This window comes from Xiphophorus maculatus, chromosome 20 (assembly GCF_002775205.1).
Source record: "Xiphophorus maculatus strain JP 163 A chromosome 20, X_maculatus-5.0-male, whole genome shotgun sequence".
Classification (NCBI taxonomy): Eukaryota; Metazoa; Chordata; class Actinopteri; order Cyprinodontiformes; family Poeciliidae; genus Xiphophorus; species Xiphophorus maculatus.
Genome location: NC_036462.1, coordinates 12,829,509 through 12,849,058, shown reverse-complemented (window position 1 = coordinate 12,849,058; position 19,550 = coordinate 12,829,509). Strand labels below are relative to the sequence as shown.

Here is a 19,550-nt window from a genome sequence, read left to right as displayed (position 1 = left end):
CCAGCTGCACAGAGATTCCCCCTCTAATGTGGCCAACATCATTGTTGAACCTCCTTCTCCAGAGAGCTCTCCGGACAGTGACGGATGCACACCGGTGAGAAAACCTAAAATGTTGCTTGTGGATATAAATTCATGGGAAATGTTTTCACTACAATAATTTCCCAAAACAACCACTTCCTCTTCACACTAAGGTCAGTCTAGAAGCCTGACTGAATGTGGTCAGTTTTAGCAGTCTTAACGATTGTCTATTATAATAATAATATAAGAGTAATGCACTTAGAAAACTTTCTAAATCAACAATGTTTGAATGTATTTGCAGACTTTGTAAGGGGGGATCAGTAATAATTGCCTTGCCAGCGAGCAGATCCACTACTACAACAGATATTTTATATTGTCTATAAAAAATACACCATTATTTTTGGGGGTATCTATTTAAAGTTGCCTTCTCTCACTAACAAGTCTTCCCATACTGCACTGAGCACTTACAGTATAGCTTCACAGACAGTATTTACTCTCTCGCATCCTAAACGGGGCCATACCGCAGTGGGAGATTTCACAGCAGCTCCCCTACTGCTATTTTTTGAATGATGCAACAGCCAAGTTAAATGGCTTCACTCAGGAGCCACTATATTACAGAAAGGGAAAAAAACTCTCTGAGGAACTTCACTCATAACATTTAAACATGTCTTTAGACACTCTTTTAATTCCAGCTATCTCCGCCTATTTTAGGTTTTATCGTTAGTGTTTCAGGATTTCAGGATGAACGTTACAGGTTTTCATACCTATTAAACTCTGACATGTTTTCCTAGGAGCTGGAAAAGGCAGGCCTCCTGAACAAGACAAAGATTGCAGAAGGAGGCAGGAAGCTGAGGTGAGGCTGCATTACGGATAAGTTTACATTTGAGATAAATGTGATATAACCCTGACACATTCTCCTCTGTTTGCACAATTTTTGATAAAAAAAAATTGGGATTTTAAAAACAGTTTAAAAAGTTAATATATTTTTTTTTTTATTAAACTTAAGCAAAATTACTAAAAACCCTGTCAGACTTAGGATTACAGTGACCATGTTTATCAGTATATTTCTCCTGACTTGAAATTATTGGTAATGTTAAGCAGCCCAGCCAGAATCTGATAGTAAATCTGTGGATGGAGATAAAAATTAGGTTGATAGAAAGGAGGCCAAATGTCTTGGAGATCATTTTGAAAGTCAAATCTTTTATATACCATGACATCAAACACCATGCTAAATTACATACAAAATTGCCTAAATAATCATATATCTGCCAGAGATATGGCTATTTGGGTGTAATTATAACACAGCATACTATATTATGCTTGGCCACTACTGCTTTGGCATCAGAGAACACAGCAACAATGGAATGTATTTGGGATGTCAAAACATTTCTAGACAAATAGAGGAACAAAAAAGAATAAAAATCTAGAGTTGATATAGAATAACAAAAATGTGTTTTTGCAGAAAAAACTGGAGTCCTTCCTGGGTGGTGTTAGTTGGAAACAGTCTGGTTTTCTTCAAGGATCCAAAATCTCAGACACCGTCCAGCTGGGTGAGAGTTCAGACAAAATATGGTTTTGCTGTCTTTGTTTTTATCTATATCTTTTCAGCAAGAATACTAAAACTACAAGGAAAAAACCTTGCTTTTAAAATAACAAACAGACAAAGTTTGCTGGGAACATTTTGCACAAGCAGTTTTGTTGCATTTGTTTTTAATTCAGAGTCAGACTGTGCATTGAAGAGACTGTTAGGACACCTACATGGGTGCATATTGCAGCAATTAGCCAGTTGGCCTTGATTTAATTATTCGTTGGTCAGGTACTTCCATCATGATTTTAAGAAGTTACAGTTTTCAAACTGACAGACCGTCACTATATTTGATTGTCCTAATCCCACTCAGTGGGAGTTTTTTTTGTTTTTGTTCAAGTCTACATAGATAGATATTAATAACATAGCTTCAACAACATTATATTTCAGAGTTGCCTAGATACAAAAATATTGTAAAATGGTGGCCTGTTTAGTTAGTTCTCATATCCACTGTAAACTTTACTTCATTTTCCATTTTAAAGTCAGTTCTACATTCAGTCAGTGTTGCATTCTGCCTCCTTACACCTGATTACAATCTTTCATTATCACACCTCTATGTTTCATATCTCTCCTCTGTGTCAGGGTGGTTCCAGTCCCAAGGGAGAGTATCTTGCAGGTTTTAAATGTCACCACTTTTGAACACACCACATTTGAATATAGTGACATTATCAAGCAGCTGAAAAACTTGGTAACAGGCCAAGGAGATGATCTATTTGAATTAGGTTGGAGCAGAATCACTCCTCTAACTTGTAGAAAGTGAGTTAGTTAGTACATATTTATTATGCATTCCAAGTAGTGATTCACCAAAATATTCACTGATGACGGGATTCTAGCAATTGTCAAGAACCCTGACCTGTGTCCAGTCAGCAGGAAACCATCCCTCCATCCGTCCACTGGCTATTCTGCTTATTCTTGTAGGGTCATTGTGGAGTTGGTGGGGGTAATTGGCAGGGTACATCCTAAACATATCACCACTCCATCTGGAAATATAAAAATATATATTTTTTTCTCATTAGTAGACATAAAAACTCCATATCTAACAGCTTATTTTGTCCTTTTACTGCCTTTAACTCGTATCTCTCAGTGGGCATGCTGGATCCTTACAGGTTGGTAGCCTTTTAGAAATTAGAGGATTAAGATACGTTTGAACGCTCTCCAGAATTTACAGAGTCCTGCTTTAGAAATGCTAACCACACGCATAGTGCTAATTGCTAATGTAAGAGCTTACAATAGTTCAAAATGTCATTTTATCTTTTCTTTTGAAATTACAGTCATTTCAAAACTGTAAAAAAAATTTGTTGTGCATCAACTTCTCTCTCAGACAGGCGTGGTGTCCCCACCTCTGCTTTTCATACAGTTTTTAAGGAAAAATAATAATTGCCTTAAATCTGTATTGATTGGAATTGGCCACAAAAATGTAATTGCTACACTTCTAGTGTCAAGTTGAAAGAACAACTTCAATGTCTGCAGAGGTCTGAATTCCTCCTTGGAAACTTTGAGTTTCACTTACCTTAATCTTAAAATGTCACATGATCCCTGCATGTGTAAGATATAGTTGTAGCTGTAGTAGTAATTTGTTTTTCCCCCGGCACACTAAGCTTAATTTCTGATTTCTCACTTTGCAACTAGAACCTGATAACTTTGGGTCTCGTGTCATGAGAGTTGACATCTGAGATCATAGTAAAGCTACTGAGTTCCTCTGGTTTTGTTTCTTTTTGTCTTTGTTTTAGTTCTGTTATTTACTAGTTCTCTCCATGTATGGTGATGTTGGGTCCACTCTGTAATAGTACCTTGTGCATTTGCCTCTTCTCTGTGTATTAGCCTGCACTTGCTTCCTTTTTAAATGCTCATTCACACCAACATTATTAGAATATTAAAAGTACCACAAATTCAAAGTTTCTTACTTTTTACAACACGTAATGAATATGAAACTAATTAATGTTATCTTCAGTTATCAGGACGTTAAGAATCAACATTCCAGACTAATAAAACTTGTGATAGACTCTTCTACTGCAGGAGTTGTGAGAAAAGCATAGATATGTGATAAAGAGAAAAAGTTTTCCCCTTAAATATAAGAGAAAAAATACATGTATTAGGAGATTATTGGCTTGATTCTGGCAATGTAGACAAGAGAAAATTAAGATCAGATTTTTTTTTTCTTTTTACATGTTAATCAAACTCAGAAACCAGGAAACAGCCGTCCAGAGAGCAGTGTGGATTTAAGAGGAGCAAAGCTGAACTGGGCCAACGACCTGTCCAGCAAGAAAAATGTCTTCAAGGTAACACACTAATCATGTGAAAATAGAGATTTTCAGGTGATTTATTCAAAAATCACAAAAATAATCACAAGTAATGTAAGTTGTGCACTCTGACAGCAGATAAAAATGTAATTCCTGGAAGAAAATGGTCACCTGTGCAGGAGGGAAATGAGAGTGACTTGATGATTCTTCAATGACCTAAAATCAGGAAAAAGAAACAGTTTAAATGTTCCTTTCCAGAGAAATGTAGCTGAATCTGGCTGGGATTTTTGTCATTGCTGTTCTGTCATTTAAATCAAATCACTGTTTTCTAGAGAATTTTGTTTGTGTCTGTTTTAGCTACGGACCATCACCGGCAACGAGTTCCTGCTGCAGTCAGAGACAGACTCTCTGATCAGAGAGTGGTACAACACCATCAAGAATGTCATCGACAGGCTGGTGAGATAAACACAGACACAGAAACATGAAGTTCCAACTCACCATTTCTCTGTTGGTGGCTATAACAGTTTCCTGTTATACAAATGTAGTTGCTTCAGTATAGGAACATTAACATTCACATCCAGACTTACTTCTAGGTCTACTTCAGCTTAGGGGTTGTGCTCACTTGTCATAGCATAAGATCATATTTAGAGACCTGTTTATACATTGACATATTTATTTGATTGTCATTTAATTGTTTTTAGGCTTTATTCAGTTTCTACAGGTTTTTGGGTTTCATAAACATCTACTAGGTTCTGTTTCCTTTAGCAACTTAGTTCTGAACAACCACAAGGTAATACCAGTGTTTTGTGGTATCTTGTGAATTAAAATTAAAGACAGAAGCCTGCGAGTTACATAAATGTTTCTCCTTTTGATTAAGGGGCTTTGGAAATGTCATCCAGATATGTAATTTAAAATAGGACTAGCCTAATGCCAAAGGTACAACATAACATTTGACAGAGCTCAAAAGAAGTCATGGTTTGACTTTTGGTACTGCTGGTGCGATGCACATTGTGCACCCATAAAATCTTTCCAAGGAGCTGCATTAATCAGCCCACTCTTTCCATGCCAATATTTACTGCAGTAATATGTGCTGGGGTCTCTGATGTGGAAAAGTGCACAGACCTCCAAATTGTACCCAGGCTTGGCTGTGCTTGTTGTTGGGAGATTGAAAGTTGCAGTTAGTTTTTCATGCTGCAGTTTTATTGCAAATAAACCTTTCTGGCTCTGAAACAATCATTTTTTAATGTTAAATGGAGACAATTTGGGGGCACAGCGATTTTCTGGCTACAGATGTAGAGCTGCTCCATAGTAAAAAATATTTTTAAGCATACTATGCTCCATCTGTACTGAAAATCCCTTCACCTGCTCATACTCATGCTGCAGATAAGCTAAGGTACAGATCTGCAGACTGTGACTATTTCGGTCAAGCTAGAACAAACATAATATGTGTGGCTGTCTTGTTGTAGGCAGACAGCAGGGAAAGCAGCTAAGAAAGCTACTTGAAAACATTATAACTGTCATGTCCCATGGGGGATTCTGTCAACATTGTTTTTATTGGGTTCTTACTTTGATTTTGCTTGGAAAAGTTTTTTAGTTCTAATGTGATGATGAGAAAATCTCTTTGCTGTGATATTTTAATACTTCTCATATTCAATTCTTGACTCGTGTTCACAAAATTCTCCAAGTATCATTTGTGTATTTTGTTTATGAAGTGTTCTAGGTGATTATCTGAAGCATGAAATAGTGGGCATTCTGTAAAATTATTTTCTGACTTCATGTTTCACTCTTGGTTGCACTTAGCAGGAAAGCACCTCTTACAAACAAGTCTGTCATAGCCTGTAAGTGATTGATGATGTTAATGAGATCATCATCTGTGCCTGATCTCAACTTCAAATGATTCAGACTTAGTTTCATCAAGTTTCCTCTTGTGGTGTAATGTTTTTTTTTTTTTTTTAAGAAATCTACATCTATTAGTAATGTTTAACTTCAGGGTTATTTTATTTCCTCAAAAGAACTGAAGATGCCTCTCGTAGCTGGGCAGACAGATCTAATGAGCCTAGTTGTTCTCCCAAGCATCTTCTAAATCCAGAGGATCAAACAACTTTTTTATTAACAGACCACAGACAAGTTCAGGTGTCCATTATCAGATTTGTGTCTTTCCTTACAGGACTGTAAACTAATTTAACATATATTTAACATTCCTCTCTAAACTTTGCAAATTGCAGGTGTGTTTTTAAGTTAGATTTGGGGAACTCTATCCAATAAGACTAAACTTAAGTTGTATAGCAATGAAGAATGACATTTCCCACTCTAGAGGTGCAAAGGAGATATGAATTGAATCAATCTATTCAGGGGAGGTGCGGTAAATATGCCCCTTTTGGATTTTTACTTGTAAAAAAGCTGGCAAACTATGTATTTTGCCTCCTCTTCACAATGCCTTAATTTGCAAATAAATGTTAAATCGACTGAGCTTGAAGTTAAATGCCTTGCCAAGGGGAACATTGATATTAGACAAGAGGATGCTGGACTGTAACCTAAAAAAAAATACTTTGAAGTTCTTGGACTAATATGATAAAAAGCCAAAAGAAAAATCTATGTTCTTGAAAAACAAAAGAAAAATGTTTCATTTTCCAACCATTTCTTCATCAATCGTTCTTCGGGCTTTTTGGACGTCTTTGAAAGCTTCTCTTATTACTTTAGCTTGAAAGAAATGCATAAATAAATTGGGGATCTGTTTAAAACTCTTGTACAGTATTACTCAATATCAACCTCCCTCTTCATTCTGCAGGATCGGGAAAATCCGTTAGAAAATGTCCTCCAGTACTCTCTGAGGCGAGCTGGCAGCGTGGAGATGCTGGACCACAGCGGTGATGAGGATGACAGGAGAAATTCTCGTAAGTCGTGCCCTCCTGTTGCCTCTGTCACTCCTGCCATTCCTCCCCTCCTTTCTGATTCACAGCCTCTCTCAGCATTATCACTATTTTCTCTGAACCTCCATGCAGGCTTCTTGCATCTCTCTATCGTGACTTCCATCATCTCCTCCATCAAGCCCACCTATTTCTTAGCTCAGCCCCCGTGGCAGATAATCCCACCGTCAGTCCTTGCTCACCTCCGCCGTCGCCCGGCGCTCCCGCTTTTCATTCTCACCACCATCCCTCCTCCTCTGTTCTCCTGGCCAGCAGCCGAACGCCCCGCACTGACCTCCTCTACCTTGTCTTCCCTCTCTGCTGCCTCCTCTTCTTCTCCCTGTATAGTCCCTCGTTCTGCTTCTAACCTGGAAAACACGGAGAGGAAACGAGTGAAGACCCGGTTGAAGAAGCTGATCCTGAAGAGACCTCCTCTGCAGGCTCTGCAGGAGAAAGGGCTCATTAAAGGTAAGATTTCTGTCTTAACATCTAAGTACCAAGATGTTTATTGAAAAGTATAGATGGAGAATCATAAAATGATGTATTATTATAATACATTATTCTTAAAGCTGAATCACAAGATTTTTAAAAAAGTTATGTAAAGAGATTGTGTGATTTAAGTGAAACAGATTAAAGTTATGATGGCAGGCAGGAAGTGTCAGCATTTATCCTGCAGTGATGCCACATTCCCTGGTGATTTTGTGATGCAATTCTCCTGATCTGTTTAGTAAGTAACTTTTTTCACACTAGTAACAAAACATAATTTATTCATCCTTCTTTAAGCTGCAGTGGGCAGTAATGTTATTCAAAATGTTCTTTATGAGCCGTTTAATAAGTCATGATTCAAATGCTTTAGGAGGAAAATACTTCAGCACCTCATCTAAGCTTTGTTTTTAAATGCTGGATGAAATAAGTAACATTTGAATTTTCAGAGAAATATCATAATGCCTGGTCTATAAATACAGATATACATGCATGTCCCATCAGGTCTACTGGTGAAAACATTAGAGCCAGCTACACTGCAAAACAACTTCAACTTAGTTTTCTCTAAAAGAAGACTTTAACATGCAGTAGGAAATAACTTGTCAGCAAATCTACTTATAGATTTTAAACTATATTTAAATAACATAAAAATGTATCTGCGTCTTTGCCATATAAAGCATTGAAATATTTATTAGATGTTTTAAAAAACTAAGAAATGTATATATTTTTGAAACATCATCCTGATCTCACTTTTTTCAAAATTTTTTCCTTACCAAAAGGAGATAGATTATGTTAAAAAGCACATCACAGTGATTCACTAAAAATAAATAAGACCAAAAAAACATATTTGAATACATGAAGTATCATAATCAATACAGACTTATTCACCAAATTTTTCTCTAAAACCCTTTTTTCTGCTCTATCGAAGACCTCTTTTATAGTTTTTCCTTATTTCCTTATTTATCTTTTCAAAAAAAGGAGTTTGAACTATATGAACACTCGGCTTTTCAGAAGGTGTGCTTTTTTTGGGGGGGGGGAAAGCATGACAGATTACATCTTGTCCTTTTTATCTAACAATAATAAAACTAGTTGATGATAAATAGTCAGAAATCATTTTTAATAAACCAAATCGGTTATCATTCAGTGCTAAAAACAAACTGGTTTAAAGTTATAATGACTGCAGCTTCTTTCACAGCATGTTATTGAGAAAAATTCTGACATATCATAGAGAGGTCATCCAACCCAAATCTAAAATTTGGATTACAAAAAGTTTCATAATTCAGTTCAGTAGTAGTCTGCTCTGTGTGGAACCGTTGTCAAGAGAAATGTTTGAGGCCAGTAGTTTAGAGATTGAACAAACTAGCATCCTGCCAACTCTGTGGAAAGCCCAGTGTGACTTCATTTCACCACAGGAAAGAATGTCCACTTGTGGACTCAGGTAGATGTGATAATATTTGCTGTGGTTCTAACCACAAAGATGCTTTAAGTTGACCCTAGACATTTAGAAGTTGGAAGGGAAGTTGATTGAACTTGAAAGAGAGCAACTAAAAATAAGAAAATAACTTGTTAAAACAGTTATTTTATAAACTGAGTAACAAGACGCTGCCTCCAGCATCCATGGTTGACCCGATAGGCTGCCTGGTGACTCATTACCAGATTACCAGATCCGTCTGCCGTGGCCGTGCTGTGACCTCTGCTCAGACCTGATTCCTTCACTTTTTTACTTTCACAATTTCTGTCCGCTTTTCCTTTAGAGAGAACCTTTTGGGACAATAAACATGCTTACTTCATCCTGTTTTATGCTACGAGTAAGCTGTCGCAAATCCGTTTAACATATCCCCCTCGGCAAGATATTTCTTGTCAAGAAAATAATCTGATTTTTGTTGACAACAAAGCTGATAAGCTGTCATTTCTTACAGTTCCAGATGACCCATAATCATCTGTATATGGTCTTGGTTTTTCATTTTATGGTGACTTAATTCCAAAGGCTCTCTTTGTGTCAGAAAATGTAATTTTATAGTGATTTAAAATTAACATTCAGATTATTGGAAGGGTGACTTCTACAGTGGAAGGCAGAAATGTAGAATGTGCTTTTGAGGTTAGTGGCTGTTACTAGCTGCATGCTTCTTTTTTTAACTCTCCCATTGTAGCTGGATATTGCTGCCACACATTTAAGTTACTCTATAGTTTATGGAGTACAGTGCATGAGTTGAATTGCATCATCTAGTGTGAGAGCAAACACGTCTGCTGGGAACTGACTCAAACGAGAGGGGGTTTCTCTCCCACTGAACGTCGTTTTCGGAAGATTAACTGCATCTTGTAGCCCTGACATGATGAAAACAACCTTTTAAACCAACATGGAAAAAAACAGCCCTTTTGTGTCCATCTGTCTTCACCCCTCAGATCAGGTGTTTGGCTGCCGCCTGGAGATGCTCTGCGAGAGAGAAAGGACCACCGTCCCACGCTTCGTCAGACTTTGCACAGAGGCTGTGGAGAAGAGAGGTACAGTCACTGAAAACACGTGATCACAGCTGACTGTGGACATTGGGGCGGGGGGAGAAGGTCCTGAAATTTGTTTTATGCATCAGCTGACAGCAACTCTGAGCCCACTGCTTTTACAGATTTGTGCCATAAATCCTCTAAACTGTAGCTGCTAGAAATAGTAGTGATGGCCCAATGGAGAGCAAAAACAACAATGTTGTGATCCAGAGAAGATCTCATGACAGCTGCCAGACTGGGAGAGATAAATGAGAGAAAATTGACTTGTTTTGAAACAATACAGCGATGAATATTTCATGCTCAGAAGGAAAAAAAGCTATTAGGATTCTAAAACCTGGTTTTGATTAATTAAATATGTCAAGGGAATAACATCATGAGTTCAAGGCATTTAAGACTATGATGTAACCTATTCGACAAAGTGAGATAAATATATTTTTTTATCTTGCGAAAAAACTAGACATAACAAAGGCATGATACCCTCTGATTTCTTAAAGGTATAAAAAAAGTTTATTTGCTTGGATAAACAAGGAACTACAGTTCCTTATTTACAGTTCCTCTTCAAAAGGTTAAAGAAGCTTAAGTAGATTATTCTCTTTAGCTTTAATTTATTTAATTTACTGTCACAGATGAGGAGGAAAACTCTTAGTTTCACTTTGAGTATAGTACTTCACACCTTCCACACTCTACTAATTATGAGTCTGTCTGGATTAAAACAAGTTAATCAATCAATATGAAAAAAGAACATATCAAGCATCTAATAATTTGCTTGAGTTTTCTCATTCCTTCTGAACTAGTTTAGCCAATTCAGATTTGTAGGCCATTTCTTTAGGTGACATTAACTTTGTTGTTTTTAGGCTCTTTTGTCAGCAATTTGACCTTAAGCATAGGGTCATTGTCCATTTGGAAGATCCCATGTTCCCAGTTTTACATTCATGGCTGATGTCTTGAGGCTTTCATTTAGTGTTACAGATATTGCTTTTTTTATGACGCCACCAGCTTGGTGAAGTTCATCACTTCTTCCCTCAGCCAGACTCCTCCACAGCATGATGCTGCCTCTCCCATATTTCACAGCTGGTTTGATTTCTCAAGCTCGCTAGTTTTTTCACTTTTTCCTCAAAATTTAACCATGGTCATTTGTTGTACATAATTAGATGGAAGTGACTTTACATTTATGAATATAAACTCCTACTTGTTTTAAATAGCGCTTCCAGACTATTTTGTTTGAATCAGTGTAAAATTAGTTTTTCAGATGACATAGTCACACATTTAAATAGTTGTTGGATTACAAGACAAACTGAAAATTAATTGTAGACAAAAAGCTTACAGTTATAATAGCAGCAAGTAGCAAATGTGAGCTTGCTGTTCTTTTTTAGATCTGTCTAGTGGCTATAGATTTACAAAAGACATTTTTGCTCAACCTTTGTAGGGCGATTGTTAAACGACAGGTGGTGAAATGTTACGAAGAAGCTCAAGGTAGTCAGAGGATGTCATGCAATCATGTAAAATGTCTTTATTTCTATTTTGGATTGCAAAACATAGTGAAACTTCTCTCATCTCCACTCTCTCTCAAATTCAAGGATTGACACAGCACACTTCATTTGCTCAATTACTTATTGATTCACATGGCCAGGATTGTCAGACGAAAAGGTTACCTCTTGTGTCTAACTTGTGTGTGTGTGTGTGTGTGTGTGCGTGTGTGCGTGTGGGTGTGTGTGTGTGTGTGTGTGTGTGTGTGCGTGCGCGTGTGTGTGTGTGTGTGTGTGTGATGTGTTGCAGGACTGGACACTGATGGCATCTACAGAGTCTCGGGAAACCTGGCTGTGATTCAGAAACTTCGCTTTCTGGTGGACCACGGTGAGGATGATGGAGAGGAGGGTGGAAAAGCACTTGTGTCAATTCCTGCTAATTCTGTGACAATGATACTTAGCCTAAATGCTCAGTTTTCTACTTTCCTCTTTTACTCAAAAATATAGCTGTTATTATGAAGAATACAATAATTGTGCACTCTGGTTATATTACATAAATGTTCGGTCTTTACTATTTAAATGTAACCTAAAGTGTAAAAAAACATGATTTCAATAAATGATAACTTTTCAAACAAAATTAGCGTCACATGAAAAACGTTTTAGATATGTACAAAATAAGTTAATCCCTATAATTTAAAGGTTGTTTACAATCTTTTTTAAATGTTGATTATAGATAATATCCGAAGTATAAAAGTGACTTTTAACCTGACTGAAATGTGTTACTGCCTGACGTACACTTCACATCCTCGTTGTTGATAAAGCGGACGCAGCAGAAATCGGTCTGAATAACTGTTGGTTTTTGCAGAACGGGCGCTGACCACAGACGGCCGTTTCATGTTCCCAGCGGACCTGGTACAAGGTAGTCTCAGGCAGAAGGAGAATTAAATCGGCCTGCTTTATTTTCTAACTCAGCCTGCTTTGTGTTTTGTGCAATGTATAATGTGAATGCCTCACTGGGAGGAAAAGGTCCCCACAATGCCCACCCAGAGAGCTGACTATAGCAGAGCTGAGCTGCTGTGCAGACGGGAGCAGAATAGCATTTTTTCCCCCTCTTTTGTCGTTGTTGTGATACTGTTTGCTTGATGTGTGTGTCCCTTTAGGCCTCTGTGCTTCAAGATTTCTGATGTAATAACATGCAGCAGGTTGTACAGAGTTATCACACAGTCCATGGGCACCACCAAGTGGACAGAGCAGAGAATTGTCTTTTTTTTTTAACATGCATCAGTTTTTACAAGCATCAGTCAGAAGCTGTTCTACTGACTGATGCTTCTCCCTTCAGAATTGTACAGGTTGCTGTTCCTCAAAGCGTTTGGTTCAATTTGAGAAGCATTAGTCAGACTTGTTGTAAAAGAAGTGTGCTTCATCGTCTGAAGAGTGTGTCTGTGTAAGCGTAGGTGTTTATTTTGTGTTTTTTCTTACTTTTCTCACCCTATCTTCGTCCTGCAGCTACCAGCCTTCATGTTACACCTCAGCCCTGAAGTGAATTAACTCGCTGCTTACGTCATGTGGTTCAACTGAACTCTTTCTTTTTTCCTCCTTCATTTTCTTCCTCTGACTTCATTTGTCTGATTTTTTTTCTTTTCTCCTCCCCCTTCCCTTTTAATCTTCTTCCTTGTCTCAGAGGAGAAGCTGAATTTGGACGAGAGCGAGTGGGAGGACGTTCATGTCGTCACGGGAGCTTTGAAACTTTTCTTTCGTGAGCTTCCTGAACCGCTCATTCCCTACGGCTTCTTCACTGACATCGTGGAGACAGTCAGTGAGTGACCGCCTTCTGCGCCCTTTCACATGGGTTATATCATATGGCACATTTTATTCAGTCTTTCACTGAACACAGAAGAAGTACATTGGAAAATGACAATAATTTTTAATCGGTCTGTCAAAGAGAAATGTAAATACAGTGCTTTGAATCAGTATTTATACCCCTTAAGGTTTTCAAATTTTGTAATGTTATAGAAACAAACATCAATGTATTTTTTGTGGATTTTATGTGACAGACCAACACAAATTGGAGCACAGTTTTGTCTTGGAAGAAATGTGACACATAGTTTTTTATTTTGTTTATTTCTTTTGTTTTTCCAAAATGACATATAAAAGTTGTGGTGTGGATTTGTATGCAGCCCCACTGATATTGTAGTACCATCTTCAGTTACAATAATATCTGAAAGTTTTTTGAGTGAACACAAGAAAATGCTTTGACTGTATCAGCTTTCCTATCCCCGCAACATGATGCTGCCACCATAGTGTTAAATTTAGGGTTCACATGTTTGCCAAAAGCTCAGTTTTGGTCTCATCTAATCAGAAGCCTTCTTCCATATGTTTTCCGTTTCCCCAACATGGCTTATGACTTTATATTTCTTATGGTTTTCTTTTAACAGTGGATTTCTTCTTGCCACTCTTCCATAAATATACTAGATTTATGGAATCCATAGCTTATAACTTTCCTGTCGACAGATCATCCCACCATAGATGTGGATCTCAGCAGCTCCTCCAGAATTACCATGAGCCTCTTGACTGCTTCTCGGATTAATGCTCTACTTGACCGGTTTGTCAGTTTAGGTGGACAGCCATGTCTTGACAGGTTTTCAGTTTTGCCAAATCCTTCTATTTTCAGATGATAGACAGTGCTCCGTGAGTTTTTTCTCCTTAATCCCTGACCTGTCTGCTCTGCTCCTTGTTCTTTATGAGGCTGTTTGCTCACTAATGTTTTACTACAGACCTCAGAAGTCTTCACAGAACAGCTATGCTTGTACTGAGATTAAGTTACATGCAGAGCTGACACTATTCACTGAAAAGTAATTAGTCCTGCACTGGATTTTATTTAAGGGTATCAAAGTGAATGAGGAATGCAGATATTTGTCACATTTTTGAAATTTTCTCATGAAAAAATTGAAAGCTATTGGTTACTTTCACTTTACAATTTGTTCTATTTAATATTGAGTTCCAGGGGAATAAAATAAGTTTGCACTGCACTGTGCATTTTTATTTGCCTTATAAAATTGCCTCACAGCAGATGTGAGTGGAAAAAATGGCCTTACTAAGCATATTAAAATAATTAGCTTTGTTACTGATCTGAAACGTTTTAAACCTCACAACATTTTTGTATGACATGTTTTAGTTTTTGCTCTTAGTATTTTAAATCTGTGTTGGCTGATTTCTAAAATCAACTTCGGAAACATATAGACCACCAGACCACCTGCACAGAAAATATTTTGATTTAATCTCTTTGTGTTTGTCCTCGGCTTGTTTCATAATGAATAAACACTAGGGTTCTGCTCTTACTGAGTCAAATCCAGGACAGAGTTCACTCTGGTGTTTTCTCACTTTGTCACCATCAAATTATGAGGTTAAAAATATGTTATATTCATGCTGCCGCTCCTGAACTCTTCCTTATGACCTCGTTTGAGTATGCAGTAAACATATGGTACAGAGTGTGCTTGAATGTCAATGATTTAAGTACAACCTGTACTGGTTATATTGGTATCAGTGATGAGGTTTGTATTATTGGATGGAAAAACAGAGAGTAGAAGATGGTATTTGGATCAGTAAGAGGTTTTGTTTTTGGCCAAGCCATGTCTTGGTTGTAAAAACCGGTCACTATTTCAGTGTTGGAAAGTCTCCCCTATAAAGAAATAAAATTTCATCAGCTTTGAAGAGTTTTCAGTCCAGGCTTTAAGACTCTGCTGTTCTATTTTAGTTTCATTCATCCACAAACCTGTCTTTTGCACTCTCCTGAGTTGTCTATCTTATCTCTCACTGCAGAGGGACAGTGATGTTCTTTTTGAACAAGAGTCTCCGTCTTTGCAGCCCTGCCGTGCAATGCTAGCTTTGATGGTTACTGGACTCCTGGAGAAGTTAACAGCTGTCAGGGTTACCTCTGCTTAGAATCAGCCAGTCTGATCATAGAATGTTCTGCCTTTGATTGAATATGAGACAGTGCATTTGTTTACTCCTTAAATATTTTTATGAGTTTGTTTAGAAATGCGGAGATGTTGTTGACATTAATGGAGAAATGAAAGGGATATATTTTAGTTAGCTAATTTTAAGTATATATTAAAGGCTAAAAGGACAGGATCAAAACAGTTCTTCTGCATCAATTCCAAGACCCAGAGAGTTATAATTATATACTGTCAAAAACTGAGCTATGTTTCTTTTGTAGAGGGTGGACTTTAAAAACAGTAATGTTTTTAATTATTTTTAAATGTTCGCAGTTTCATTTTTCTCTTTTAGAGACAACATAATACGGTTGAAATTCAATACATTTGTTTAAATCTGCCCCTCCTTTCCACTTCTGTAGAACCTCTCAGTCGACTCCATTCTTAACAAAAACAAGCCATAAATCTACATAATTCAGCTTGGCTTATTGATTGAGCACCATTCCACATCAACAGTCTCAGAACAATTTGACCAAATTCGAATAAAAGTTAGTTAAGTATCGTTCAATTAAATCCACTTATAATAAAAATAACAGTGAGATTCGGTTTTCTTACAATGAAATGTAGCACAAATAGCTTTACAGTAGTTAAAAATGAAGGACATTTAAACAATAAACAGTCAAACCAAAAAATGCCTGTCAGTGAATAAGACAATAATTGTTTACAGGTAGAATGGAGAGGCAGATGGATGTAGCGCAACAGAAACAAAAACAGTAAAAATAGTTTAACCATAAGAAGATGAACTGAGATGAAATCTTCAATTTGAAGAGACTTTAAAATTGTAGTCATATGAGCTTGCTTTCTGCTCCTCATCAGCTCTCTTGCAATTGAATTTTGTAGCAACTCCGGAGGAACTTTGGTCTTTTTAGTCAAGTCAAGTTTATTTGTATGGTGCATTTAGTCAATAAGGCAGATCAAAGTGTTTATTGTGTGATAAAAACATAACAAAATAAACAAACAAAAAAGAAACATTTCATCACATTCTCAAAATAGAGAGAAGTAATAAAAATGTACAATCCAGACAAGTATGAATTATTGTATCAGTTATTATTAATCAAAGGCAGCTTTAAAGAATAGGTTGTTAGCATTGATTTGAAAGAACTCGGTATTTCAACATTTCTGCAGATTTCTTGAAGGTTGTTCCAGATTAGTGGAGTATAAAAGCTGATGCTGCTTCTACATATTTGGTTCTGGTTATGGAAATGCAGAGCAGACTTAGACCAGAACATCTGAGAGATTTGGAAAGTTGATACAACAACAGCATATCTTCAATGTACTTCAATCATATGGCATGATCAACAGTGTCTAATGCTCTGCTGAGGTCCAATAGAGCAGCACTGTGGTTCTACCACACTCTGTATTTATGTGGATGTCATTGAACACTTTTACAAGGGCAGTCTCAGTACTGTGGTGAGCATGGAAACCAGACGAAAAGACGTCAAAGTGGTGGTCATTTTTAGGTAGCTATTAAACTGTTGAAACACACCTTCTTCAAGAATTAAGCTAATTTTGCTTTAGAAAATCAGAAAGCAGAGCAAGTCAATCAACAATCAACATATCTACTGTATGTGTAAATGCATTGGTCAGAGAGAGAAAATCCCACTTGAAACATTGTTTATCTTAAAACAAACAAAAAAAAAACAGATGATATTTTACTGCAATCCCTCATTAATTAGTTGACAGTTAAGAGAAATGGCTCCCTTTTAACTTGAAGAAACTTCCAGTAAAATCAGAGCCAGTATCAAAAGGCCAACTACCTCATCCATCAGAACATTTAGAGGGGAAAATGAGACATAAACAAAACATATGGCCAGGAGTACTTTGTATGAGAGATAGAAATAAAGAGAACACCAAGTGAATGGCAACAGAAATGATAAAACATGCATTAATGGAGAGCAGAGTGAAGAAGAACGGTCAGTGGTTGTCCAGCAACACCATAATGGCAGAGATAGCTCAGAGCAACTTAAACCACTCCAACTATAACCTTTAATGACATCCACAATGATATCCACATAAATATAGACTGTGGAAGAACCACAATGCTGGTTCTGTTGGACCTCAGCACAGCATTGGGCTCTGTCGACCATATTGAAACTAGAGATACGTAGGATTTTCTGATCCAGAACCCAATTGGTTCAAATCTAATAAAGAACAGGGATTCCTTTGTTTCTATTGGTAACTTCTCATTGAAGCAGTCAGAAGTCATATGTGGGGTACACAAAGGCTCCATCCTGGGACCCCACTTATTCAATATCTACAGTATATGTTCCCACTAGCTCCCACTCAGTTCCCACTCAGGTTATAACAGGCAATAAGTTTAGCTACCATAAGAAATCTGACACAATCTCTACATTGAGATGTCACTAGGTGACTCTGAACCCATCCAATCACTGAATACTGTAGATGCATAGAACAGATAAATGTGTGGATGTGCTAAAACTTTCTCCAGTTGAACTGAAACAAAACTGAAGTTATTATCTTTGAACCTAAAGTGGAACGATCTAGAGTCAGCACACACCTTCAGTTATTACTGCTAGAAAACTGCAAACAGCTGAAACACTGAGTTACTTTAAATCAAGGTTAAAAACCCACCTGTTTGCTTTTGAACCATAATGAATTAAACTTTGACCAACATATTTGGTATTTTTAATGATGGCACTTGACAAAATGTAACGTCTCTTATTGGTTTTGTGGTTTTGACAGCTTTCAACTATCTTGATGTGTTTATGGGGTTTTTATGTTTTATGATGTAAAGCACTTTGAACTGCAGTGCTGATGCAAATACACTTGATTGATGATTGACTGATGATTGATTGATTGATATTCCATGAGGAAAAGCTTTAAGCTGGTCTTAAACGTGGACAGGGTGTTTGGCTCCTAGAGATCCGTCAGCCTGATAGCTGGAACTGTAGGAATTACTAGCAAACATTCAGTCTGAAAGCAAATTGCTCTGCTGGGAACATATAAAGCCTCCAGGTCTCTAAAATAAGATGAAGCAAGATTCAGAACTTTAAATGATTATTTATTGAAAGACAAATTTAAAACTACATCCTAGATAAAACAGGGAACCAGAGAAGAGAATGTAAAATCTGAGTAGTAAGATATTTCATTTAACTCACATCAGGACTCTTGCTCATTATGAAGGCTTTTTTAATTAAGAGTTACTGAAGAAGTATTATCATCTGGCATATTACTCTGCACAGAGACAGGATACATATCAAAAACTGTCCCAAAATAAAATGGCATGACTAAATTAATTAGAATTTATGGAATTTTCTAATGCTGTTCTAACTCTCGACATAAAGGTGATGCATGACAACTCTGCAGTAAAATAATTCCTATCATTTCATTTATTATTTAGCATGTTGCTATGAATCAGATATGACATTTTTCCGACAAGACAAAACATGCTTTTTAAATGAAAAACATGTTTTTTCATTTAATCTATTTGATTTGCCTAACTTGCCTGATAAGACTCAATATCAGTCTATTCTTGACTTTTTTTTTTGTAGCAGATAATCTCGCGTGTGAATATCACGCCCTACAAAAAAAAAATTCACATTAAGGTAAAATAAATATTCATAACGCATGCTGTTTTATCTGTTCCTATTACAGTCAGCACTTTTCTATTTTGTTTGTCACACCGCTGTGGTGATACGTGATAACAGCATACTGCTGTATCAGATGAAACAGCGGCTTCTTGCAGAGTTAATCAGTGAATATGTAAATTAGGTTTTGGATCCTGTTAAAGTGCAGAAATTGCAACACACATGGGTGATAATTATTTTAACATGATCTATCTTCTGCCCTGTGTTGCAGAGATGACGGACCACATGGACAAAGTGGATCGGCTGAAGTGTCTGGTGCTTAACATGCCCCCCCCAAACCATGACACCCTGGAGTTTATGTGTCGGCATCTCAGACGGTAAGACGGGTTTAAAATGAGATTTAATTCATTGAACCTGATGTGTTTGTGTGCACCTCTGGGTTTTAGTCTTTTCTGTTTGTTGTAATTTTTAAAGGAATTTCATCAAGCACCCTGACAGCTGACTGATATAATTTCTCCAACTCTTTTCCCCTTGAATCTGACCACAAGAGGGAGTAGTTTTCCTGCGTGTCCCTTCATATTCCCTGTCAGCAATTCTTTTGGCCGCAGTGCCTGAAGTGTACCAGGATCGCGCTGTTGTTAAGTTTGGGTTACTGTGAAGATGAAAAGGCTGGCGGGAGATGAATGGTGTATGATGTTCTGCGAGCCAGTTCCTTTTGCACTACATAAAATGTGTGTTTTTTACCGCCTATGGCTTTTTTTCTTCCACTTCAGGGGTTCGTGTTCTGAAGCTCATGTTTGTGCCAGGGTGTGG

At 37.2% G+C, this 19,550-nt stretch overlaps 1 protein-coding gene across 3 annotated transcripts in view; it reads left to right on the top strand.

Moving 5' to 3' along the window:
* arhgap9 (Rho GTPase activating protein 9) overlaps positions 1–19,550 on the top strand; it is a 59,021-nt gene that overhangs the window by 35,588 nt on the left and 3,883 nt on the right. For 2 of the 3 annotated variants that reach the window (XM_014475939.2, XM_023325195.1), the window contains exons 9-20: positions 5–94; positions 810–871; positions 1,481–1,568; positions 3,787–3,882; positions 4,201–4,299; positions 6,632–6,737; positions 7,098–7,217; positions 9,636–9,734; positions 11,508–11,585; positions 12,063–12,116; positions 12,879–13,013; positions 19,009–19,114. In XM_014475939.2, coding sequence (XP_014331425.1) covers positions 5–94; positions 810–871; positions 1,481–1,568; positions 3,787–3,882; positions 4,201–4,299; positions 6,632–6,737; positions 7,098–7,217; positions 9,636–9,734; positions 11,508–11,585; positions 12,063–12,116; positions 12,879–13,013; positions 19,009–19,114 — 1,133 coding nt within the window. The remainder of the gene's footprint in view (positions 1–4; positions 95–809; positions 872–1,480; positions 1,569–3,786; positions 3,883–4,200; positions 4,300–6,631; positions 6,738–7,097; positions 7,218–9,635; positions 9,735–11,507; positions 11,586–12,062; positions 12,117–12,878; positions 13,014–19,008; positions 19,115–19,550) is intronic. The other variant, XM_023325196.1, reaches the window with a different exon arrangement.